Source organism: Falco cherrug, chromosome 1 (assembly GCF_023634085.1).
Source record: "Falco cherrug isolate bFalChe1 chromosome 1, bFalChe1.pri, whole genome shotgun sequence".
In the NCBI taxonomy this organism is placed as follows: domain Eukaryota; kingdom Metazoa; phylum Chordata; class Aves; order Falconiformes; family Falconidae; genus Falco; species Falco cherrug.
In genome coordinates, this window is record NC_073697.1 from 70809003 (window position 1) to 70835829 (window position 26827).

General features: G+C 40.5%; 1 protein-coding gene across 6 annotated transcripts in view; it reads right to left on the reverse strand.

Moving 5' to 3' along the window:
- Positions 1-245: 245 nt before the first annotated feature.
- The window catches only part of BANK1 (B cell scaffold protein with ankyrin repeats 1), a 167067-nt gene continuing 140485 nt past the window's right edge, over positions 246-26827 (reverse strand). For all 6 annotated transcript variants that reach the window (XM_055720306.1, XM_055720274.1, XM_055720291.1 and 3 more), the window contains 6 exons: positions 24707-24988; positions 14564-14626; positions 10512-10693; positions 8799-8862; positions 3811-3860; positions 246-843 (listed from right to left, as the gene is read on the reverse strand). In XM_055720306.1, coding sequence (XP_055576281.1) covers positions 3850-3860; positions 8799-8862; positions 10512-10693; positions 14564-14626; positions 24707-24988 — 602 coding nt within the window. In that variant the 3' untranslated portion in view covers positions 246-843; positions 3811-3849. The remainder of the gene's footprint in view (positions 844-3810; positions 3861-8798; positions 8863-10511; positions 10694-14563; positions 14627-24706; positions 24989-26827) is intronic.

The window sequence follows — 26827 nt, forward strand, 5'->3', positions numbered from 1 at the left end:
CAGCAGGTGACACAGAGGTCTTTTTTTTGTGCATGAATTAGGGCAAGTTTTCTTGCATACTCCTGTTACTGTCACATGCTCACTTAAATTTTGGAGCATATAGCTGTGGGAATGGAGACCATTATACCCATTAACCATATCTACTACTTTAGTTTTGCTGTGTGAACGCAGTAGAGATTCTTTCAGTTTGGTCTGGATATCACTTACCTTAGGCGACTTACTAGACAAAACAATTTCCTTGTAAACCCAATTCTCGTAATCACTTTAATGCATTAGTAGATAATTAGTACACATAGTTTGACTTCAGAAATTAGCTTTGAGTACAATTATTTCAACTAGTGATGGAGTACAACTACTATTCCTAGGAAAGACAAATGTATATACAAAGTTTATAGAAAAATGTCTTAAAAAGTAAAACCTAAATTTTGTGTATTATAACTTCATAATCTTCATAACTTGTCACGATCTTCCTCTTTTGTGCATAAAATCTACTACTAAACAACTATCAAGCATTATGGAAAAATTGAAATGAGTTTAAAAATGATGAACCAAAACATGCAATATATCTTTATATAAAACCTCAGCTGTCATCTTGGGGAAAAAAACAAGACAAAGAAAAAAATCTGAAATTCAGTGCTGACTTTACCAGAAGTCTTATTAATTTGCTTTAGTGATACTGGATTCCGTCCAGAGTTGGCCCAGGTGAGATTCCAAGATGCTGAAGTGCAGCGATGATCGCACGCAGCCGCGCCACAGCAGCATGCGCTGGATGGAGCCTCAGGCTGTCAGGGCGCAGCCTGGAGACGTGTTGGATGCCAAGCAGAGGAAACGATGCACAGACGGCTGAAGAACCACTGTAAGAAATAATGAAAATGCCCATTATTCAGTAAGACTGGTCATGTTTGTTTAGAATAAGATCGAACACTGTATTTATTGAAACAAGTACGAAAGAATCAAAGCCACAGCCTCCTCCTTCAGGTCCACCAGCTGGATCTCAACTCTGTTATTCTTCTCCCCCCTTACGTAAGGGAAGTGTGATGATCTGTGGGTGGGCATGAGCAACATAACTAAGAACTTCGCCTTGGAGTTGGAGGCTCAATCATTTGGAGAGTCAGAGTATTAGCAATAGAATTGCAGTTTTTGAACGTTTTATCTGCAGGGTTTTTGTAATAATTAACCACTGAAAAATCTCCCTGCAATTGGTCATTAAAAAAACCAAACAGTGGTCTGTCTTCAGGCACACATTTTTTTTTTTTTTTTAAATCAAGAAAGGTCCCATCCTCCTATGTGGTATGCACAGTATTGTTGTGTACATCACTGAACATATTTCATCACGTTTAGAATACTGAAGTCTTTTAATTAAAAAAAAGACATTCAGTTACTTTCTCATGATTTAGAATTTTGCCTTAAATACATGTTTTCCAGCGCATGTGGGTGAACGAACATTCCCTTTCCAACTGTTATTTTTCTGTTAATACGATCTCCTTGCAAGTGATGGAAAAGAGAGAGTGGAAAAAACCTCAACCTCCAAACCACCAAGTTTTTTTAATCTTGACAGGGCTGTTCTGCTGCTTTACAGCTGTGGCACATGTGCCTCTACATAAATTCTTTGCTTTTCGAAGACTAGTACGTTCAGTGTTATGGTATTGTAAGGCCTCTGAACCAATCTGAAGACAGAAGAGCAAGAAAGCTATGGTGAGGCCATACTTTGCAGAAGAGGAGAACCTTGGCATTTGGTGCGGATAATTCACAAACAGAACTGATTGAATGTTCTGTTCTGGATAAATTCTATTTTGCATGATCTCCCACGTCTAATTCACCTTCTCTCTCCCATGTAACAATTTTCTAAAAGTGACAGATCACCTATTCTGATCCCAGGGGTAATTCCCCACCTTGAATGATTCATCTCACTTCAGCAATCTGCAATTTGTAAGCACCTCTGCTGTTACCAAGTTTTTCATAATAGTTTTCTTCAGCTTCAGAGCTTTTAACATTCAAAGCTTTTTTACCCATTTAGTGTAGGTGACTTCAGCTCTACTCAAGGAAACAGCTCTTTTAGGAAAGCCCATGTAGGAGTGGAGCTGCCTATTGAACAAGGAGTGGTAATTTTTCATTTTCAGGTCACACCGTAAGACTAATTTTAGGTTCTTATGAGAACTTTGGAGGAGGGGGGCCTGAACAAGTGAGTTAGAGGCTGAGCAGCAGCAGGGAAGGTACCTATTGTTTTATGGTGTGGGCACTGAACTCCAGTGAGCAGGAGGGCAGCTGGGTCCAGAAATGAGATGTGGAAACACAGTTCTCACAAGCAGCTACTGCTCTTTCCTTTACATGAGAGAAGGGTGGCAGAAAAGACCTCACTGAATATTATCTGTTTTCAGTGCCTCAAAAGTAATGCTGCAACAGTCTAAAATGTCATTCCGCCACTTGGAAAAGCTGGAGACACAAATTGAATCAAAGTAACTTAGCTAACAAAGCCTTTAAATAAAATTACCTTTGTCTTCAGGAATAAACTGCATCATTCTGTTACTGTGAACAAATATTACTTAATCCCTTTTATAACTCTAATAATGCAAAATTAAAAATGCTACTCATATCTAAAATGGTAAATTTTAATTTTGAAATTTTCAGGTCCTAAACTCATCTGAAGGAATGAAAACTGAAGAAGAAAATCTAACTTGGACTTTTGGAGCTGTTCAGCACAGACTGTTCTTGCAGAGATCAACAAACTGAAGAAATTCAGTGCCTAAGAAAACCAAGGGATTGGAAATTTGTTAAAGATCTCAAGGAAAAGATTTGCACATACATGACCAGAATGCAGACATCCTTGTCCTTATCCTTAAAATTTTAATAGCTGTCATCCTTCCATGCATAAAAAGGGTTGCATGACTCCTTCATTTTCAGGACAATTAGCAAAATGAGAAATTTTCCAGATTATTTTTTCAGTGTACCCTATCCTTAAAATGAAGGCAAGCTAATTCATGAGGTGATCTAAGTTCAGTTCCTGGTAAGTTTTTTTCTCAGCACAGGTGTTGAAAACTGAACTGATTAAAAAAACCAAAACACAAACCATAGAAAGCAACCACCAACCCCCCAAAAAACTCAATGAATGCTGTAAACCCAATTTATTTACTTTACCCTCCTAGCAGCAAGTCTAATGATCAAGCCTCATTGAAAGGTAGACATACAGTTCTAAAACTGCTATGAGATTACATGTAAGCACACAGGTACCAAAAACTAATTACCCCCCCCCCCCCCAACTATTAAAGAACTCATTAGATGCCCAAAGCCAAGAAACTCACAGTCACTAACACAAGCATCAGAAAATTCTGCTGTTTGTCGAGACAATACCATCACCTGTTGGCTTTTGAGCACTTAAGTGACCATTGGTCTCTTGGTTAATCAGTATTTCTGGACACATGCTTGTATCTGTGCCTTTCAACCTGATTTTGATGTTCGGTACATTTGATACTGCATGTGTGATCAGTATGGAGGAATACAGCCTCTAGGTGCATAAGCTCAATGAATTGCAATAACTAACGGGAACTCTCGTCAACTGCATCGACAAGTCAGGCAAGTGTCTCGCTGCTTGCAAATCTGCCCTGCAGTAACAAGAATAGGTTGACACCTGATAAAAACCAAGTTCCAGTATAAGCCAGAATGACTTCGAGAATCGGACTGATGTGAAATCAGATTTCTGAGATGCACTTCCATTCTATTGTTACACAAATGCACTCTGACGGAAGGTACTTCCACAAGTGTTTTCCATGACAAATAACGTCTCTGTGCCTGTGTTCATATACTTGCTCTTACCTGTGTTAATTAGGCATCTGTTCCCCTTCTGTTGGGCTCCTAGTTGGAGACTAAAAAGAAATAGATGCAATTAATAAATAGTCATGTATATCAATGATAAATTAGGCCAGTGCGGAATGTCTTTCAAAGTTGATTAATTCTCAAAACACATACCTAGGATGAGTCACTTCTTACTTGTTTTACTTCAAATGTGAATATAACATGTGTCCCTGGGAGCAGGGGAGCAAGAGACATCCACAAAAACAGGCAGGTGTTGTGTAGGAGAATGACATGAGGTGCATTTTGTACAAATCTTATTTCTAACAGCCATCTTTACTGGTGGCAATTAGGAGAGGCGGAGGGTACATGGATATTCAGTTGTTTTGGTGAACTCCTCAGTCAAGAGTCTGACTGTGAGCTTGCCTCATGAAGACCTGATTTGGTGACGAATGGGCAGGAACCTAGCTTTTTGTTATTTTCTTGATTTTAAATTTAAGCATCATGTGAAGCTACAGAATACTTAAGAAACTGGAAATAAGCCAGGCTAAAGGTGCAGCTTCACAAGTCTAATGGACACTATTGTAAACTACCAACAAGTATTTTCCAGACTAGAGGCCCTGACTGAAATGCATACCGTTGAAGTCATGAAGAAGATAAATCTTCTGTGACTTCCTCACTCCCCACACATACAAAAGCTTGTATATCCTTCAGGATCCTGAGTTATTTCAACTTTGCTAACTGGGTTGAGTAAAGAAGTCTTGAGTTCCCATCGATCCAAATGTCAAAATTAGTGTCTTTGTTCTTCTTCCTATCAACCTATCAGAGATGATGGAAATTGGTTAATGTGCTCAAAATTAAGTGCTGCTGTTTTAGTTTTAAGGGAACTCTACTTAGACACTAACTGCAAGCTGGAGTGGCATCAACTGATGAATAAGCAATCTGTTAGCAGCCTGGACTAAAAACAAAGTGCTGATGAGGGTTGAGGAATGAAGCCAGACCTTTAGGATAGCAAACGTAATCAATAACCTGCCAGTTTGTGAAAGGTGCATAGAGCTCTTCTGAGTGGTTTTCTGGATGAAGCTGAGGAAGAGATTTGGTCTTTGGCAGATGGTTGAGCAAACTTAATTAAGCCAGAGCTGCTTTATTTTCACAGGCATCTACAAATCTGGAAGAAGAAATTCTGTGGAGGATGCCTCTACTGCAGTGGATGGCCTGGCTGTTTACAGTGCCGTACAGGAGCGGGTCAGTATGTCAGTATTGAGCAGCCTGTAGCAACAGACAGTAAAATTGTCCTTCTGGGATATGAAGGCCACTTCCAGTGTAAGTACCTACTGATTTTAACAGCTAAGAAATAAATGCTTTCAGTTGAGTTCCCTGTGGAAAAAACTTTTGACCTTTCCACAGCAGGCCACCTACCTTGCCAGTCTTGCCAAGGATCCCAAGACGGGAACAGATGCAAAGACCGAATTGCTCATTTGCCCCACAGGTATATTTGTCACCAGAGCAATACTAAGAATCTTACATGTTTCCTAAGATCTATATTAATTTTAAACTATTACGTTAAGTTGCTGGCACTGAAATACTACTACTACTATAATTTTTAAAAAGTCAAGCTTCACATTTGCTTAATGCAGTACTGGTCTTCTGAAGTCCATCTGAATCACAGTTGGTCTTCTGTGGCCTTTATCTTGCTTGTTACCTGGCAGTGCGCCTACTGCTCAGCTCTTGCTGCTACGCTAGAAGTGGAGAACAGTGTCAGCCATTCCTGGTTCTGAGGAGGACTCTTACGCTATACTGGCTGTATCCCTAAAGACAAAGTTCAAGGCTCTACAGATTGGCTATGAGGGGATAACTAACTACAAGCAATTCAAGCCACCTTACGTAGTTTCTGCAATCTTGCACTTAGTTTTAGATGCTGGATGACTAAATCTGTGGGATGTGGCACATAAGGTGCCATAATGTTAATTGCAATAGAAGGCAGATTTTGAAATCTCATTTTCAGAAACAGCTAAATGATATTCACATAGGTAATTCAAATGTCCAAAGGCGCAGATAGTTGTTGGTTTGGTTTTTTTTTTTTTTAAATAAAATCCTGTGCTAAAAAGTATGGACATGGAACGCATGTGAAAGCTGCATTGTCTTTTAAGACTGTAAAGGAAACTTGTCTAGCCATCCTCACATACATGTTGTCTAAGCTGCTGCCATTCATTCTGTTAGTGGACACGCACAAACCCAAGACTCTTAAGCATTGCCCATAACCTTAAGCGTAAGGTAAGGAATCAGTTACCACAGAGTCAGCTGAGCTCTAACTATTTGGGTGCTCATGTCTTGTGGGATGTCACAGCAGCAGCACGCATCCACCTTAGCGTGACAGCACAGCATCTTCCTGGGAGAGCAGCACACATCTGCCTCACTGGGGGCAAATTCTGGCTGTCCTGATTTGGAAATGTCGCCCAGAGGAGACCTATGGCTGAGGCTTTCAAATGCCAAGACATACCTCCTCAGTTCAACTGTTTCAATCCTGTTGTTCTTTCCATTCTTCCTTGTCTCCTGCTCTAGTATTTCACGGTTGGCAAGGTGCCTTTCCGGACAGTGTATGAGCCTCGCTTATAAATGAAGCTTCCCATAGGCAGTAGACTACTTCTAGTTCAGTACTTCGGTGGTGTCAGGAAAAATGCCAAGGAAAATCTTAAAATACCTTAAAATGTCTGTGCCACTCAGATTTCAAAATGGAGCTTTTGTCCCCAAATCACTTACGTATTTCCATTAAATTTTATTAAAGGTATTTTTTATTCGTTGTTGTTCTGTTGGCTATGTCTTGCTTCCTTTCTTGGAAAAGATATTATCAATGTCTATGGGCAAGGCCTTATGTATATTATATAGTAATGAGATACATCATTGTGCCTGTACTTTCTGCAAGTGAACATTCTACAAGCTTAGTCCTTATTTTAAGAAAAAATAAATAGGTTTTTGTAGATATTTCATTCTAAGAGTGACGGAACTTTTTCTTTGCAGTTAATTTTTTTGAGGGGTGTTACTCAGTCTGATATTAAACTGTTGCAAAATGAGACACGAATTTTGAGATAGCATCAGATGTTTTAATGGAAGACTGAACTGAGTGCCACTCTCGTTAATAACTTTCATTACAGTGGAAGCAAGATCAAACTTACCAAGAAACTAACAATTATGTTCCATACCAATTTATAGGAGTTCTTTTCTTTTCTCATTAAAATAAAATCAAATTCCTTTTCTAAAAGGCTTCTGACATGATTGAATCCTCAATCACTACTTCAAAACCCATCTATGAAAAAGGCTGTCTGAATCTTGATTTCAAACATGGAGTCTGAAGAGGGAGGTGCAGATTGAGAGTCTGTATAGGCATGTAAGAACTGGAATTCATTAAACAAATCTGAGACCTGCTAACATTCATGCATACTGCTTTATTAAATGGCATCTGGAATAAAGGGTCTCGAAAACAAATGCTCCCTGGCCTGCTTTCCTTAGGAACTATGAAAGAGAAAAGAATGTGATTATCATTTTTGTTCCAGGCAATTTATTTACGCCTGAGCTTAGGTATTGGTCTCCTGAGATTCTTCTTTACTCCTGCCACCAATATGCTCCCAGCTGTAGAGGGAGTTCCATATTTCAGAAGTTCTTATTTTCAAGAAATTAAAGCTTTGATAATAAAGTGCACCGTTGGACAAGACAGGGGTCTCCATAATGATTCTTCCCATTGTATTTCTGCAGAGTGAAGCTGCTGATTTATATGGATCGCAAGGATACAAGATAGTGTAACAGAGGGAAGAAAGGTTGGGATCAGAAGGGAACACAGTGACTGTTATCCGACTTACTGGATAATTTCCAAAATTTAAAATTCTGGTGTTGATACTACATTTCTGCTGGTATTATTCAATAACCAAACTCTGGAGGGAGCAGTCAGAGACAGGACTGATGTGGCCTTAGAAGAAAACCCTACAGACAAATACTTTCCAAGAATCACTCTCATGTCATCCTGAGCTTTGCCTTGCCCATAGAAAAGACTGCAGGAACAAATGCAGTGATCCCAGGCCCCCAGGTGCCAAGCACCTCGTGAAGGCTTATGGACTGTCACATGCTCAGGATGCTGCATCCTTACCAAATGTTGAAGATATTAAAGCTGAAATATATAGTATATAGTATATATATAGAAGTATAAAGTTTCTACTGCAACTCTGCTAGGGCCAGCAAGAATTTCCCTAAATTGCAGTATCTTGGAGATCCACATAAATATAACACTGTCTAACAGAATAATGAAAGCAGTACTGTGGATTATGTTTCTCTCTTGCAGTACAGAAATTACACATTTAGGCGATAATTTTAAATAGCAATACACAAATGGTACTAAGTCCAACGTGAAAAAGAAACTATTCCCCTTCCAAGAATGTGTATGTACTAGAAGTTTACAGAAATCACAGGCCTAAACTCAACAGCATCTAAAGCAATCTTTTCATAACAACAAGAGATCGTTTGCAGGAAATGCAGGTGCTGCTGCTGCAGATGACATTCAATCACAAAGGGAAAAAGCATCTCAGATGACCAGAAGTACAGCTTTTATTAATGACTCACAATACTAAACTGCTGTGACAGTGGAAAGTTCATCAAGAATTTGCCAGTGCAAATTGATAGCTGATTTACAAATAAAATACTGAAGTCATCAAGTATATTGTTCTAAAGGAATCACCTACGCTAACTGTGATGAAGCAGTAGGAAATGGGCTGCAGAAAAGCTGAGCCACGAAGACTTGGTAAACTTTCTGCCCCATTAACTCTCAGTGAGCTCATCATTGAGATGAAATCTTGACCCTGCTGAAGACTGATTACACTAAGATAACTGGAATGTGGTCAGATACGGAAAATGCTCATTATAAATTCAATGCCTGATCCAAAAGTCTGCTTATGCTTTGGATCAGACCTTTGCAGTATGCTTACAGTTCCAGGCTTCAGTGAAAGGCAGAGAAAGTGCAACTTTACCATTCAGATTTTCCTTTTCTAGTCTGTTTCCAATAGTGGGGTCTCTAAGGTGATATGCTTTTTCCTTTAGTAAAAAACAAGCGTAAAACCAGCACCAGAAACCAGTAACGGAAATTTACTGTAGGAATAGCGAATAACTACAAAAAGTTGGATTCTTTAGCACTCTGAAGATCAAGCTTCCCTCTCCAGGAAAATAATGTTGAAAGAATGAAAAATGTCTATGATGTGCTATAAGTAAATACTAATTTTAGCATTTATACCTAAAAACTCTTGTGGAGTTTTTTCCTACCAGAAAGTTACACAGATTCTGGCATTAGATTAAAGAAGCTTGGAGGTTTATTTTTTTTCTTTGGACAAGCAATTTTTCTCAGAAATCCCAGTGAAGACCAGACAACTGCAGTGACAGCATGAAGTAAATTCATCTGCTCACATTGGGGTAATAGTGAAAGACTTTTCTATGGTACAAACCCAAAGAGCAATCACACACGCAGTGCAGGGTATAAACCACCCCTAGAAAGCAGCTTTTTCCCTGCAGTGAAAACAGGCCAAGTAAATCCTCCTTGAAATACAGGCATCTTCTAGTTGACCAAGAAAAAAAAAGACTTCCCTAATCTATGCAAAGGTAGCGGCACTAAGTTGTATCAGCTTCCTCCTTGCCTGACAGAGCAATACCAGCAGCTTCCACCAGCCTGTCTGGCCACAGGCAGACTTGGAAGGGGACGCCCACCACACTCACACGGTTTTCCAACAGCTGGTGCTGTGCTGCTGGTGCCCAGCCTGGGAACTGGGCTCCTAAACTGTTCTAAGCCTTGCGCTTGTGCTGTGACATGTTGCACTGTGACGACAAAGCTCACACTATTTCTTCATTAAATGCAAACACAGAGAGCATTTAATCTCTCCTTGTTGACAGCACCTGAGAGCTCTCCCACTCCACATGGCTAGAGTAGCAGACTAGCTTTGGTTCTTCCTCTTTCTACCAAATGCAAAGAAAATATTTTTGTTAATGCACAACCTCATATAAAATGAGGGCATAACCTCTTCCTCCAGCTGTCTTCTTAGAAGTAATTAACAAACCTCCTCACCGTGCCTTACTCCTTAGGCTGTAGCTTTGATGGAGTTCTTTCAGTGACTCAGTGCGTAGGCTTTTGTAAATCCTGGGTTTATGCACCTCACTTTACTCCACACGCTGAATATAAAGGAGCTGAAGAGCACAGCTAACAATTGTGAATTTCACTAAGTAGATTCAACACTTCCAGAGAGGCATCAAGCCTGGTGCAAGTCAATATATATTAACAATGTATGCTTGATATAGTTATGTTTCTGGTAGCTGACACTGTTCAATAGTGCATTTGGTTTGTTCAGCTACAGAAAGTTTTGTGGTTTCATAAAAGATGCATAGACCCAAGCGTCACATAGCAGTTCAAAACAGAAAGCTTAGAAGAGCAACGTATTAACTCATGATTTTAACCAAATGCAACAGCACCTGAAGTTAGGCGAAATAAATTCAGAAAACCTCTCAAGTAAATCAAACCACCATGGAAATGGGTATCTAGAAGATTCAGAACCATACACAGCAAGTTCCTTGGGAGCTGATGGGTATATAAATCATGACTCTTATTTTTGCCCTCATATCTAGGAGCCAAAATACAAGCGTTTGTTTTTGGAACTTCTGATCAAGATTCCTGTCAAGAAACATAAATTTCAGACTCATACCTGTTGAGTAGACTGTAGTATCTGCTTTTCATTCTGCCACTGTTTAAATCTGTCGAGCGCTTCATCCACAGAAATTGCCCCCTTTTTCACCTGTTCCTGCAAGTGGATGAGTTCTTCCTGTTCAGCAGGGATGTTGTGTTTCACAGTGCTATCAATTACTGTGTCAGTGTGGCCTCTGTGTGCTGGTACAAAATGTAGAAAGATAAAGAGAAAATATTATTAACCCATTTCATTTGTTTTGCTTTATGACAAAAACACTTTTTTCAACAAAGGCATGTAAGCAGTGATTTTATAATTGGACATCAATAAAAACACAGTCTTCAGGGTGGCTCCCTCCCTCCCTTTTCCTCTTTCTGTAGTTTTTTTACTGGGTTTTTGGTTTGTTTGTTTATTTCAATGAGAGAAATTTAACAAATCAGTGAGGATTTTACCATTACTCTTTGGCAGCAGAGTAGCATCTTAGACTTTTCATTCATTACTATTGTCCTGATCCACGGGTTCTCCATTAGTGTCAGTCAGTACTCCTTCTACCGCTAAAGCTGTTACTGACTTTTTAAAGGAAATTGTTGCTATGTTAAGACAAATAATATCCACAGTGCCTTTTTTTCCCCTTCCTTCTCCAACTTCACACATTTCTCAAAAGCTGGGCCTGAAATCTGGTCAGAAAGCATATTGAAATTTCACTTGATTTCCCTACCCCAAATTATTAAATACATTGCAGTGACAAGAAAACCACTAGGACTACAACCCAGTCCCTCCTCGAGGTTATGATACAGGTGCCCAGCTGAAGGGAAACGACAAGGAGACGTGTGTGATCAGTCACAGCTTGGCCCAAGGAGGTGTAGCACCACATATCGCCAGGATACTGATACTGAAATGGCCGATCCAGAACGCATGAGCCACCGTGAAGCAGGGCTCTCCCTGCCCTCTATAAGGCTCTTGCAAAGGTGCCATAAAGCACCTGTTTCACTGCACAGGGAATGCAGCCAGGGGAAAAGTTGAAACTGTCGGTATGATTTAGATCCGTTTTTCTGTGTTGTGCACCAATATCTTCATTTTAAGTGAGGAAGGACTGTGCAAAGGGAAATACACTAAGGAAACTAATAAGGAGCTGCTGTGGCTTCTCCCGTTCCTTCCTTTTGATCATACGAGCACATGCTAGGCATGAATCTCGGCGAACTGTTTCTGTTTTGATGGTGTACTGACCCTAATGCTTCCACCTGAGAGAATTAATTGGAAATCAGACTAGTTTAGACAAAACTGCATTTTTCATATCAGCAAAACAGGTATGCATGTGTGTATTTCTCAGACCCATAAAAACTCTGTTTTATCACAGAATGGTTTGGGTTGGAAGGGACCTTTAAAGGTCATCTAGTTCAAGCCCCTGCAGTAAGCAGGAACATCTTCAACTAGATCAGGTTGCTTAGAGCCCTGTCCAACTTAACTGTGAATGTTTCCAGGGATGGGGCATCTACAACCTCTCTGGGCAACCAGTTCCAGTGTTTCAGCACCCTCATTGTAAAACATTTCTTCCTTATATCTAGTCCAAATCTACCTTATTTCAGTTTAAAGCCATTACTCCTTGTCCTATTGCAACAGGCCCTACTAAACGTTTGTCCCCATCTTTCTCATAGGCTGTAATAAGGTCTCCCTTGGAGCCTTCTCTTCTGCAGGCTGAACAACCCTGATTCTCTCAGCCTGTCTTCATAGAGAGGTGCTCCAGCCCTCTGACCATTTCTCTGTCCCTCCTCTGGACCTGCTCCAACAGGTCCATGTCCTTGTTCTGTTGGGGGCCCCAGAGCTGGACACAGCACTACAGGTGGGGTCTCACCAGAGCAGAGGGGCAGAATCACCTCTCTCAACCTGCTGGCCATGCTTCTTTTGACGCAGCCTAGGATACGGTTGGCTTTCTGGGCTGCAGGCGAACACTGCTGGTTCCTGTCCAGCTTTTCAACCATCAGTACCCTCACCAGTCCTTCTCCACAGGGCTGCTCTCAATCCCTTCATCCCCCAGCCTGTATTGATACCAGGGGTTGCCCTGACCCAGGTGCAGGATCTTGCACTTGGCCTTGTTGAACCTCATGAGGTTCACATGGGCCCACTTCCTGAGCTTGTCCACATCCCTCTGGATGGTATCCCGTCCCTCAGGCATGTCAACCACACCACTCAGCTTGGGGTTGTCTGCAAACTTGCTGAGGATGCACTCAATCCCACTGTGTCATTGATGATGATATACTGGTCCCAGTATGGACCCCTGAGAGACACCACTTGTCACCGATCTCCATCTGGACATTGAGCCACTGACCACTACTCTCTGGATGCAACCACCCAACCAATTCCTCATCCATTGAACAGTCCATTCATCAAATCAATATCTCTCCAATTTAGAGAGAAGTATGGATAAGGAGATTGAATGCACCCTCAGTAAGTTTGCAGATGACACCAAGTTGCAGGGCAGGAGTGTTAATCTGCTTGAGGACAGGATCAGAGCAATCTGGACAGGTTGGATTGACGGGCCGAGGCCAATTGTATGAGGCTCCACAAGGAGAAGTGCCAGGTCCCGCACCTGGGTCATAACCACCCCACACAACGCTACAGGCTTGGGGAAGGGTGGCTGGAAAGCTGCCCAGCCGAGAAGGAGCTGGGGGGACTGGTAGGCTGAACATGAGCCAGCAGTGTGCCCAGGTGGCCAAGGTGGCCAATAGCATCCTGGCTTGTGTCTGAGATACTGTGGCCATGGCCAGCAGGACTTGGGAAGTGATTGTCCCCCTGTACTCAGCACTGGTGAGGCTGCACCTTGAATCCCGTGTTCAGTTTTGGGCCCCTCACTGCAAGAGGGACACTGAGGTGCTGCAGCGTGTCCAGAGAAGGGCGATGCAGCTGGTGAAGGGTCTGGAGTACAGGTCTTACGAGGAGCAGCTGAGGGAACTGGGGTGGTTTAGCCTGGAGAAAAGGAGGCTCAGGGGGACCTTCCTGCTCTGTACAACTACTTGAAAGGAGGTTGTAGCAAGGTGGAAATGGCCTCAAGTTGTGCCAGGGGAGGTTTAGATTGGATGTTAAAAAATTCCTTAACTGAAAGGGTGGTCAAGCATTGGAACAGGCTGCCCAGGGAAGTGGTTGAGTCACCATCCCTGGAGTTATTTAAAAAATGCATAGATGTGGCACTTAGGGATGTGGTTTAGTGGTGGACTAGGCTGTGCTAGGTTAATGGCTGGACTTCATGATCTTGAGGGTCTTTTCCAACCTAAACAATTCTGTGATTCTATGATTCTATGTTGTGGGGGACCATGTCAAAGGCCTTACAGAAGTCCAGGTAGACAATACTGGTAGCTATTCTCTTGTTCACTGATGTAGTTGCTCCATCACAAAAGGCCACTAGGTTGGTTACAAGAGGTATGCTACCAATATTCTAACATAGTAAGAGCTAGAAGGTCCTGTAATCTTTTCCTAAGTGGTTTAGCATTCATAAGAAATATTACCAGTTGCACTGGAGACTGCAGTTCCCTGCTGCAGCAACAGATGCTTATATGCTGTCCTGACCTGCTGCTTGTTAAAAGAAGGAGGAAAAAATCTTCACTCAGTGTTCGTTCATTTCGTACGTAACATTGTCAATTATTTTAGAGTACCATTAATGGAATTTATGGTAGCAACATTTGGATGTGCTACAACTCAAGTAACAACTGAACTGTCACAAGAAATTCATTTTTACATGGATCTTGGGGTAAGCAAGTTGCTCCCCATGCTGCTGCCTTTCCATGGCTGGAATTAGTGCACAGCTGAGCCCTCCTGCCCTTCCTTTTCTTGGTCTTAATCACAATGGAGAATGGAAACAGCAGAGCATAAAGTAACCTGACTCTACAAATCTTTTCCACAAGACTAACTTTTATTTTTCTTTCCTTAATCTGATCTCCTAATGCTGCAATACCATTAAGGATATAAATGGTATGTGGGAAAATAGATACTAAATCAGTCACAATCAAGTCACAGCAAATCTCTTACTAGTTCTACTGAAAAGCATCAAAGCAGATAAAGAGCTAAATTAAATTCCTTACCGGGCTTCCTGCAGTATGTCCTGTTGTTGTCACCGGGCACTCGGGTGGCCTTTTGCTGGAACACTACAACAAAATTAATAATAAAAGGAAGTTGGTGAAAAATTGTAATAAAGAACATCACACTTCCTGAATGAAGGAAGTAGGCTCAGAAAGCAGGCTGGAATAAATTTCTTGTTCTAGCCTAGAAGTACTTCTCAACCCACTTGTCAGTCTAATGTTAATTACTTGAAAAACTGTTCTGCTGCACAGAATGGCAGAATTACTGATATTACAGATACCATGACAAGAAGCTTTGAAGAAAATAAACCAGACTTATCACATTAATGGAGTACTTGTTTCAAAAAAACAGCTAGATTTTGGAGTTTTCTTCACATGGTGCAGACACTGTAGCCTGTTTCTTCTTTTATGGGGAAAGCTAAGGCAGAAAAAACAATAGTACTTGGTGAGAATGATGACACTACTTAAGAAAGAGTTTGCATACATTTTTGTCTATTTAAGCACCAGGAACAGCAAAGCATGATCACTTGTTCCACTAGCATAGCCCATCATCTCCATTCCTGTGAGGTGGCTGGAGTACAGCCAGCCTGGGCATGCCCTGAAAAGCTGCAGTCAAACTTTTGCTGGCAGCGTATGTAAAACCCAGAAGGTGGGAACTGCTTGGCTTCCGACTTAGCTACTGCCATATAGGCTTTCCCTCTGAAGTCTCAGTTCTGTTTTTAGCTAAAAAACCTGATAACTAGAATAATTCCTTCCACTAAGTAATCTTCCTGACATCACTGCAATGCAGCAAGGGTGCCAGTTCAATGGAGCAAAGACTCGCGCAGGGGCCAAGGCCCAGAACAACGGAGCTCTGCTCAAGTGGCAGAGCAGACACGCTCCGCAGGGTACCCAGAGTCCTGGCTTCTTGCTCCTGCTGACCTGGGAAACTGAGTGGACCTTGGCCTGCTCAGCCTGCCTTGTATGATGTATCCACTTCTCTCAGGGGAACTTGTAAAATGGATGCTAAAGTCTGCTGTGAGATCTAAACTCTGTGCGTGCTACATGCAGAGGTGAGGAAGGAGCGATTCCTGAGGGTGTATTTTCTACACTGCAGAATAAGTCTCCAGCTAACTCCTGAGTAGGCTTGTATGGAAGGTGATGATGAATGAAAACAGCTGGGGACTTGATGTTCCTTAAAAATGTTCTCAGGCTAAATGGAGAGACTAGAAGAACTATACAGGCAGCAGAGTCTGTGGATGTTATGTCCCTAGCTCCAGCCTAACACCGTTAAAGTTTAACTTTTGTAATAACTTTTCTCTGTAATTCTCGAAGAATCCTGCTAAATATGGTTGCAGTGTTTCCTTCTATACTTGAAATAGTATTCTCTTTTTAAAGAAGAAATTAAAGTAAACCAGAACACAGAAGTAATGCAGGCAGCTCTAATTTTACTGCGTGAGGAGGAGAAGGGATATACTCAACAATGTCCCTGATTGGAAAGCACTTTAATTGATGTGCTTTGAAATTTCTGCTGAGTTTTGCAATGTTGGCGTAATCAGAAATGGAATTACTCTTACAGTTCAACGTAAAATTGTCAAAACCACTTTACATGCCGCATCTTGCGGAAATGATTTTAGTTGGCAGCAAGTACTCAGTATTCAGCAAGACCTCAGTGGGTGAGGTCAATGAAAACAAATTTCTGTTTCTGGAATGCCTGGAAAGACATATGCATACACCACTGCACGACTGCCACAGGTTTAGGGAAGTCTCTAGCAATTTACCCTTTAATTCCCACATTCTAATTACTTACAAACTGCTTGAATACCGTAGTGGAATTAAAGAAACAGTTAATCTTGCACAGGGATACGCTCCCTTATTTCTTATGGAAGATAAAGTTAATAGTCCTTCAGTAAACCAATAGCAATTAATAGCAGGTTTTTTAAGTGTCAGAATGCCACAGACCTTCAGCCGAGGAAGAAATAAAAAAATTATTTTTTTTTCAGAGCCTCTCTGCCATAGATAATCTGATTAAAAAGTTGCAGTACTTCTACTACACTTTTTTGCTTTATGTGTGCCCTCCAGTAATATCTGCATAATTAGAAGGCAAGTCCTTTTGAATTTTTAATCACATTGTGACTGGCTAAAATACCCATAGATGCTTGTAGGTCAAAATCTACAGATTAAATGTCCCAACCCAATACATGCTATATAATTTTTGTCTACAATGTATCTCCTCTCAGTTTCTCAGAATTAAAGGAGGCTGAGAGAACTAATAAGTAATTCCATTTTATTTCCTCTCCTCTCCTCTCTTCAGTTGCTACAGGACACAGATGAAGTTCTTTGCATGCCCTAAATAAATTTTTATGTCTTAGGTATAAGATCACTTTTAAGGAATGTAATGTGACCTCTGTATTTCTCCAGTAAAGGAAACTCTGAGAGTAAGACACTACTGCAGTATTTTCTAATAGGACATCAAACCAGAAAACAACATTTTAAAAGTGTGACAAAACACAAATTTTGTAGCAAATATGTAGAACTCTGGGAAAATCCTTAAGAGAAGGCATGGAAAGTGAGTGGGATCCAAGGAACTCTAAGTTGCCTTTTTTATCTCAATCAGAGTAGCTACAGATGTTGTTTCAGGCTGTCTGCACATGCAGATAAATAACGTTATGAGGCTTGAAACAGGGTTAATATTGTCATGGTTATCACCACAAACAGAAGGGCTAGAAACATTTTAAATCTAAGTCTCATGTGTATAGTTTTGTACCAAGAAGAGCATTTTAGTCACACACTGTGCAAGAAACTGTGATGAGTATAAAGCGTCTAGAAAGAGAGAATGAAATTTTTTACAGTAAAGGCAGGTTGACAAAAAGAACAGGAATTTGATTTTCAAAATTAATTGAGGTTCTAACACAAAGCTGTAATGGTAAGGAATCATAGATGCGCTATGACATTTCAAAAATTGCTTAGTGTTACGCCAGTAAGAAGTGAGATAATTAGAAACATAGGCAATTGAAATGCGGAAACAGTTACAATATAGGAGAGGACAACTCATATCAGGTAAGAGGCAATGATCAACCAAGATATGGTTTCTAGTCTACATTTTACTTCACCCATCTAAACTATGAGCAATGTTGCCTGATTTGTTGTATTAGCAGCGTTACCTCTAAAAATCAACAACAGTTTGCCACTATTCACTAGCAATTAAAATAAAACCAGACCAAAGAACTTATCCTCTGGAAGAGAATGTGAGCTAATTGTACCTAATACCTACCTACTTACTCAACTTTTCCAGCAGAACAAACGCAAAAGAGAAAAGACACAGTGGAAAACCCCCCAATCAATAAATATCACTAATTTGAATTCAGTTTGCTTGGGGCAATTCAAGATGCATTTACCCATCAGCTTCATTGAGCTGATGTTCCAAACAAAATTACTATCGCCATGACTGTTTAATTTAGGAAACATTCAAAATGAAAATCCAGGGGAACAAAATCTTTATAGGAACACAAGGTTAAGTGATAATGCAAATTAATTAATACACTAGGGTTGCACTTATTAACACATCTCAGCTCAGTTGCAAATTACAGTGAGTTTGTAAGCTTCTTCCTTCTTAGTAGGTTTTTTGCTTCATTCTTTTTAGAATTGTTACACAATTAACTCATGATTAATAGAAGAATGCAGAAGGAGGGGTGAATTGCTACTTGGGATATGTTGCAGGGAGAGACTCCTATCTTTGCCCACTCTATTTTCCCCGTTATTTAAACATTTTAACACTTAAACTGTGTGCACATTGATTTAGATTGTAAATTAGATGTAGCACAGCAAGGGATGATAAATACACAGAGAATACAAAGGAAGGAATATAATACACATATTATTCTGGAGATGAGAACTCTGCAGATGTTCGTTCATTTTTTCCCCCATTATTTTAGATCTCATTTCCCTTTTGTCTTGTGTTGTTTGCCGACACGCTGACCATCACTCAGCATGAGGACTAGGCAGATGTTACCAATGCAATGCTAACCAACATTTTCTGAGAGATGATAAAGGACTGCCCCTAAAATTTAAGCAAACTAGTTCACATACTTAAAATTAAACCAAAAAAGTCTAGTGATTCTTAACATGAACTCAACCATGGAAACGGGATACTGTAAACAGTATGGACTTCTTTATTTTTCTGAGACAGCTGAGCACAGAACAAAAGTGTATCAGCATGCCTCGTGACTCTGGTCTCGTTAGGTCAAAGCACTGGGGAGAAGGGATGGCTGGGCTGTGTTACGCTGTGCAAGGTGACAAAGGCTGAAGTCCCAGAAGCTGTCCTGTCACGGTAGCACAGGTGTCTGAATGCACTTACACTGGTACGAGGCAAGGGGAAAATGACTGGCCAGTTTTTAACTGCACTGGTGTCAGAAAAGCAGTGACCACATCTAAACCGGTACGTAAGTTCTGATCTGTTCTAGATGTGCTGTCTGACACTCAAGACACTTACGAGAACCCGCAACAGTTGTTTCAGCAGAATAAAAACTAGATGATGTCAAATGCACTTGTGGTAACACCAAACTGCCATGCTGCTCCGTTATTTGCAGTGGCCCAATGCATCCCGCCCGAGTTTTTGAACCACAGCATCACGCCCACCGGTCACAACTTACACAGGCTGTTGTCAGCCTCTGCCTTCCACAGCCACATAATTAGTCAGTTGAGATTGACAAACCCCATTTTCTCAGACCAAAAGGAAAATGACTTTAAAACCAGTGTAATGACAATGTGAAAACATTAGTCCAAAAATAAACTTATGCTCACCAGCAATTCTCCTCCCAATTTGCAGTGAGATTCTCAGTCTGTCAAATATGAGCTCTGATCTGTTACAACTCCAGCAACCTTGGTCAGGGAGGGACCTCAAGAGACTACACAGAGACAACTCCCCTACACTGAGGCAAGATAATAAAAGTAATACCAGAACCCTTCTTATGGGAGGGGTAAAAACTGAGGGAGAAGAATAGGTACTGGTGGTTAGTTTAAGAAGCCGTTCAGAAGGCGGTGTCAATGCTTGCTGTGCCACACACAATGCAGAGAACTTCCCCACTGTTGCTCTTATCAGAAATTTAACTTAGTGGATCATAGAAGTTGGAAGGACTCGAGCGATATACTCAAGAATATTTGCCCCAGCCTGTAAAACCCGAATATACTTCTGCAGTCCTGTTTCTTCTGTAGAGAAAAGGAAAAAAGGGGAAGACTCTGTATTTACCAGAAATATGCTATTTAGAACAGTTTGCTTTTCAGCCAAGACAAATATCTTCTCTCTGTGCCCCTTATTCAGTACATGTTTCAATCCACCGAAGTCAAGATAGCAAAAAATCTGATGGAATGAACACAGTGGATGACGCTGGTTTACCACTTCCCAGCCAGGTCTGTAAAAACAGTTTAAGTGCTCTAAGACAGCTGAGCAGTGGTTCCTAGTATTTTATTCATGGAAAAACACCCTTAACTTGGGGATACATAATGAAATTCATCTGCACTGCAGTACTTTATACTCACTGTAGGAAAGTACTAAAAAATCCCTCTGTGGGACATAAATGTTTTGCACTTTGCATGAGACTACACTTTGGAAACCCCTGCTTTACAGCAGTTAAACAACGTGCATAATAAGAATTACTAACTCAAGATGCAATCACTACGGTTCCCAGTAAGCAGCCTGGTAAGTTTCCAAGACACTAACAGATCTGTTCTGGGTTTTGTTTTTTCAATTCATTTATGTTGTCTATTCTGTATATGAGATATTCTGCCTACCTACAAATATTCACTGGCTGCTGCTACTTCTGCATATCTTCTGATTCTGAGGAGCAATGAGAAAGCTATTTTCTTGTGGGATAGTACCTGGGAAACATATTTTTCCACTTCTAACTTTTAACCCTAGTGTGAAGTCCCCCAGACAGCTATCTTTAAATAGTAAAACATTTCCAGTGCACAGAAGGGAAACGCATTCCTTCAGGGATTTGTGAGAGGCTTGCAAAGAAATAGTGCATATGAAATTTCATTTAAGCTGTTGTAGGTAGGACAGGTGTCCTTGCTGCAGAGAGCCTCTCTCATACTGGTGGTCCCTGATAAAGAGGTAAATGATCAAACCAGGACAGTAACGTAATCCTTAAGCCCTGAGGTAGTCCTGGGAGGTCAGGAATGGGAGGGAGGCATTATAGAAACTCATCCACCTGTCCTAAGATCCACCAGGGACTTTGGTTTCCAGCTCAATCAAATCTGGTCTCAACAGGGAAAATTAAAACTGCACTGTAAACTGAAAGTGCAACACCTTCATACATTTATTTAACAGTTGTTTTGGCAGCACATGATTGAGAAAACACTGAAATAACCTAAAAAGGAATACTAAGCACTTGAGGAATGGAAAGGGAGCACGCTAAGAGTCACACAATCTGGACAACAAGCTATATGGCACCAATTTGCAGCTCCATTGGTTGATGAGCCTTTCACACAGAAGGCAGAATTCTTGCAGTGGTCTGAATGTGCTCTCTGTTTGTTAAAGATGCAGTACGTTTAGCAGTGTTCAATACAGTAGTTTGCATGTTCATTAAAATTTGAAAATAGAATAAATGAAACAGAGTAAAAGCAATTAGAACGTTCCTGTTTTATATATTTCAACTCACTCATGTTTCCCAGAATTCGTCGCAAATTCAGGTCAGCTGGTCAAACCATATATTGTGGTAGTTCAGTTATGACAGCTTGCATCATGAGTGCCTACTGACTAGGTTTTAAAGTGCAGATCCTGCTCTGAAAGAGACTCGAAAAAACGAACTTGTAAAGTTCCACGTTTGTTTTCTATAGATCAACAGTTCTGCTATCTTATTCTGCAGAGCACCAAGTGGGTAAGCCTACAGGGAGCAGGCTTTCTGCCTAGTATATACTTGAGCTTCCATCTATTTGAAAGCTACTCATTAGGAAGAGGGCTATTTGCTCACATTCTTTTATGCTGTTCTCATGGAAACCCCACCACTTTCACTTAAAGGAGAAGATACTCTTTTGTAACTTCATGGACTTCAGTGTGTGGTGAAAACCCTCGTGCGAATTCAGCCACTTAATTTTGTCCTGATGGATTCAAAAAACAAATTAAAAAGGAGGCACCAAGCGTGCAAGCCAAAAAGCAAAAGCCATTTCTGCTATGCAATGCTTATGCTTTTTTTTGCCAATAAATAAGCCCATCATCTCTGTGGGTGCATAAAGGGCAAGAAAAATTCTCTTCTTGCATCTCTGCACGGTGCTATCACAACAGCCCCTGTGATCCTTGGGGCATGAAACTTGTTCTTTCCATGAACTCCCCAAGTACATGGGGATCAGTCGTGGGTGACTGTGTAGCCTTAACACAGCCCTCCTCTGTGCATCCTGCTCCATTCTCTAAACCCATTTTTCCCATAGGACCTGCACCTTACTCGACACCAGAAGCGAACAGTTCTGAAGATCAACCAGAACTGTGCAGTGAAGACAACCTGCTTCTTACAGGAATATTTAATTTGTTTTAAAAGTTAAAAGGTATTTACTGAATGGAAGGAGAACAAAGAGGAGGGAAGGATGCCTCTGTTAAGTAACTAAAAGCTGCTCTGCAGAACAGGGCTTCTCTCTCCAATACAGCCCCAGCATAACCCCAGATGAGTCATTTCAGTCAGCAATCAGGCTGGTGAATCCAGGACATGAGGGTGCTGACTAGACACACTCATGATTTACTTTGAAGTTTGGAGCACTCGTAGTGGCCATGAAATCAATGGAATCTCTGCTTTCAATAGGTACAACCTTATCCAATACTGTTAGTCTTAGGAATTGCATCTTAGTTACTTCATACCGGAGATCCAAAAAATCAATCCAGAAAAATCCAAGGGTTTATCACAGGAGGGCCTGAAACAACACACTGGGACCTAGGGCAGGCACGAATTTTATTTTAAACAAAAATAGGAATGAAAAAAAAATGAAGAATTTTGCATCTTATGCTCACCCACTTTAAACAACAGATGAAACAAAGTATCTGTGATAAATAGCAGCATGTGGCTGTATACTTAAGGACTTACGTGGATACATGTATATACACATTTAAGAATTGTAATGTTTGTGGCATGGAGAAAGAAGTAAGACAGCAAAATTACCTCAATTCTAGCTTTTTGTTTATTTGGCTTTGCAACTTCTGCAATGCTCTTTTTAACATAATGTATGATAACAAAACCTGAAACTATCATTAATTTGAGAGATGAAAAATTTGTATATGCACTAGCCAGAGTAATTTTATTCTACAGTGATTCGATTCTTTTATAAAGCAATGGATGAAAACACATGCAGATTTTAATGATGGACTGGAGTGAAATTTTCTGGTTCTTACAGTGAAATAATCTTTTTTTCTGATTATAAGCAGTTTTAATATAATAAATTGGAAACTGGGATACTGCTGGACTGGACAGAGTTTTTTAAACCACTGCGGAGGAGGAGAAAAATTGGCAACCCAAGCCGCAAGAAAAATCTTTCAGCTGAAGATGTATCACTTCTGTCTAACATTTCACTATCTCTCTCAGTGAGAGATAGTGCACAAAACAGGAGACTGAGAAACTCCAGATCTGGAACCAGTAGGATGGCCAGGCAAAACAGAAGTCTGAGGCGCCAACTGAAGCTTTCTTGAAGTACTTCCACTTTTCTCATGTATGGTGTAAGTAAATGAACTTGACCCAGAGGCTGATTTCACAGAACAACAGGAAACTAATTTGTCTACCACTACCTGCTTATAAAAGCAAAGCTAAAAACCTTGGGGGTGTGTGTATATGTATCTATCTATATATATATCTGGCGTAAAAGAACTATGGTCCCATCAGAGCAGTTCCTCTATAGTCTCTTCTTTAGTGAACAGTTAGGGTAGACAAAGCAGAAACACTCTAGTGCAATAAAAGACAGTAAAAGCAATCTCCCAAATAATTTATCTTCACAGTAAGGGTTTTCAAGTCACTGGCCTGTCTATTATTATGGAGGAGGAAGATATGAGACGCTGCTCTAGCAATCTTAGTAAAAGCGACCATTCCAGGACTTTTGTAGTTCTAACAGGCCCCCTGTATACATCCATTCTTGGATTACACTTTAACTACTGTTACGATTTATCCTTATACCTCCTGAACCTACTGAAGAAAGAGCAACTGAATGATGAATGCATTAGCCTACACATTCTGGCCCTCACCTGGAGTTATACAGCCTGGAGGCAGAGAGCTAGCTAGAAGAATAAAATAAATCACTGACTGAAATAGGCATAGAAAAGGAGGTGCTCCTCTGTGTTTGGCAGAATGATTTGGGTAATATTAATCCTCTTTTAGTGCAGAGCATGCGCTGGATGGAGTAAGCAATCTACTGGTGTCCTTTCTCAGCCTGGTTTTCTACCATTTATTCTTATGCATATTCTTATTACATGGCAGGTTTTTGTAGAAGAGGCTGGAAATGCAGGCAGTATGGATTTGGGGGCTTACACAGAGATCTCTGCAGTAGGTTCACAGAAATTACTTTTGTTATTTTGAAATTTGGCTTGAGTCTGAACTGGACCACATGATAAAAAAATCTCTTTCAGCTTTACCTCTCCATGAATAAGCTCAAAAAGGTCCCCCCATTTTCACAGAAATGGTAAAAGGACACAATCCTTCCTCAGGTGGCCATTTCTAGCCATACATTGCAGAAAGGATATGTGAAAGAAGAGCTCTCACACTCCCATTTCTCCCTACCGCTCTCATCAGGGGAAAAAAAAATCCCCCCAAAAAACCTACTACAATCTTTCTCAGAGTTAAGCAAAAAAGTTTTGACAAACTGATAGGAACTGATAGGCTATTCAAATAGCACATTCTGTATCTCACCATTAAGAACAGACACACTCATAGCTAGCCCAGCGATTCTTAAATTTTCCATCACAATTTTTGTAAAATTAAAGCAAAAAAGTGATGCTATCTGAGATGCAAATTGAAAATTAACATTAGTTAGAGATGTTCTCAGCTCATTTGAAAGGTGAGAATAGGTTGACTGAATCAACCGATATCTTGGTTTGAAAGTAACTGAACAGGATCTTAGCCTTTTAAAATTACTATTCATCAAATAGAATAGACACATCTGTATTCTACCAGCAAATATTTACAAAGCAGCAGCACTAACCTTGTACTATATAGGGAGTGTTCTCATCCCTGACTAGTGAACACATGGGACGAGGGGCAGGGGCTGGTGGCCTGTTCATGATAAATGACCTGCGTTCTTTCCTTTTCTCCTCCTCCTCTTCAGCCAGTACGAAATCATACAGAGATTCATCCAGTTTCACCAAAGTGTACGGGTCTTCCTCCTCGCCATCTCCCTCGCATGTATCTTGGTCTTCTCTGTAGCGTGCCGTTATGAGTCCACCACCACATTCTCTTTCACTTCTGTCCTCCACAAAATTCCTCTCTGAAAAAGCAAGGAATTGTGTTCCATACATAGGGTAAAGAAAAGAGATTAGGACTTAAAGCTTTATAGTTTCCTAAAGTATCTCAGAGACCTCATTTCACTTCTCAGCTAAAGCACTCTGATTTTCAGAGGCTTCTGATCATCTAAGTCAGAAGAGAGGATGCCCCAAAGGACTAATTCCAACTTCAGGGCCTCCTCATGATTTCACATTGGATTATCAAAAGCAGATGCTTGGCTATTAGCCACAAAATAAATGGGCTTATTTAAAAGAAATACCGAGTGCCCCTGTTGCTCCTGCAAGAGTCATGCAAACATATTCTTTAATGGTGAAGCCACGTAAGTGGTTCCTGTGGCATTTTGGAAAGTCACACAATTTGATAGCTGTTGCAACAATGACTTAAGAATTGAAACTTATTTTAGAAGATGTTGGATTTTGTCTTTCCTATATCTTTGATATCCCAACTTGTTTTGAGGGCTTTACAAAGATGTACTGCAGGACAAGGTGAAAAAAAACTTTAAAAGCCCCTTACAGTGTAAATGAAATTTATGACCCCTTATAATCTATGCTAAGACTATCTAACTCCCCCAGTAACTTCCCTGACTCTCTATACTACCTATATTTCATGTATTTCATAGTACAACTACTTGGAAGTTGCTTTCCTTTAGATTTTACATTTTACAGCATTAAAAGGAATCAAAGAGTTTCCCAGTACCTGGATTTGTTTTAATTTGTCTTTAAAACCACCACAAATGGTAAGATTTAGAAGCTGTTACTGAGGTTGGTGTTCCTGTAAATGTCTGTAACTTCCTTGTGCTGATTACCCGTCTTTCATACAAAAACAGTAGACCTGCCTGAAAATTCTTGTACTGAGTTACGTTTTCCTCATGTTGTGATCTACTGCCTGTAAATGTGTATCTGCTAAACTAGGCTGTGGTCACTACTGGTGTTTTCAATCCTTTGGCCGCTATTTAAAGAACTGTTTTATCTGTTTATGGGTTCAGGGGAGCTAAACAATCTTTGTAAGTGAGATACATTTATAAATGGGATGTGTCATGTATAAATGGGATGTATTATTAATATGTACTGTCAACAGATATTCTGGCTGAGATGCAAAAATGCTTTAAAACAACAAGTGGGATTGATACACCTGTCATATTAAATATGAAAAATATTTTGTTTCCACGTTGCCATAAAAGTTCTGTTTCTTTCTCTGTCGGGTATTCTTCCTTTCAACTCCCACTGGGGGCACTCTAATGCCGCTGCCAAAACAGATTTCACGAAGAGGAGACTTGCCTTTTACGTATTCCACAGCAACACCTAAAACTGTGGCTGACTAAAAATACGTCGCAATGACTCCTAAGAGCTCCTCTTTGAAAGCAAGCACCATCCTCATTTAGAGGAATTCTGATAGCCCCCACCCCACTCCCCAATGACGAAACTGAGGCTAACTCTCAGGAAAATTCACAGCGTGTTTTAAATGAACTATTCACACAGAAGTGCTTTTAGACAAACTCTTCCTCACCAGCACAGGATTCAGCACAGGACACAACGTAGCTGAGAAACTTTCTCTGCTGGTACCCACATACAGACAGCCGGTGTTTGGCAGAGAGGGAGTAGCTCTCATGTGGCTATACCATCAAGTAGTAATGTGACCAAGACAGGCATTTATATCAAACCCACAGTAACAAATCCTGTATGCCAAACCTGACTCCTCATTTATGCACACATAGCTGCAGTTGAGTATTTTGTGGGAAGTAAACTGCACCTTTAACATTACTTTTATTCTGCCCCTCTTTCTCTTAGAATCCACCTAGACTTCCTGCATACACCAGCTTTTT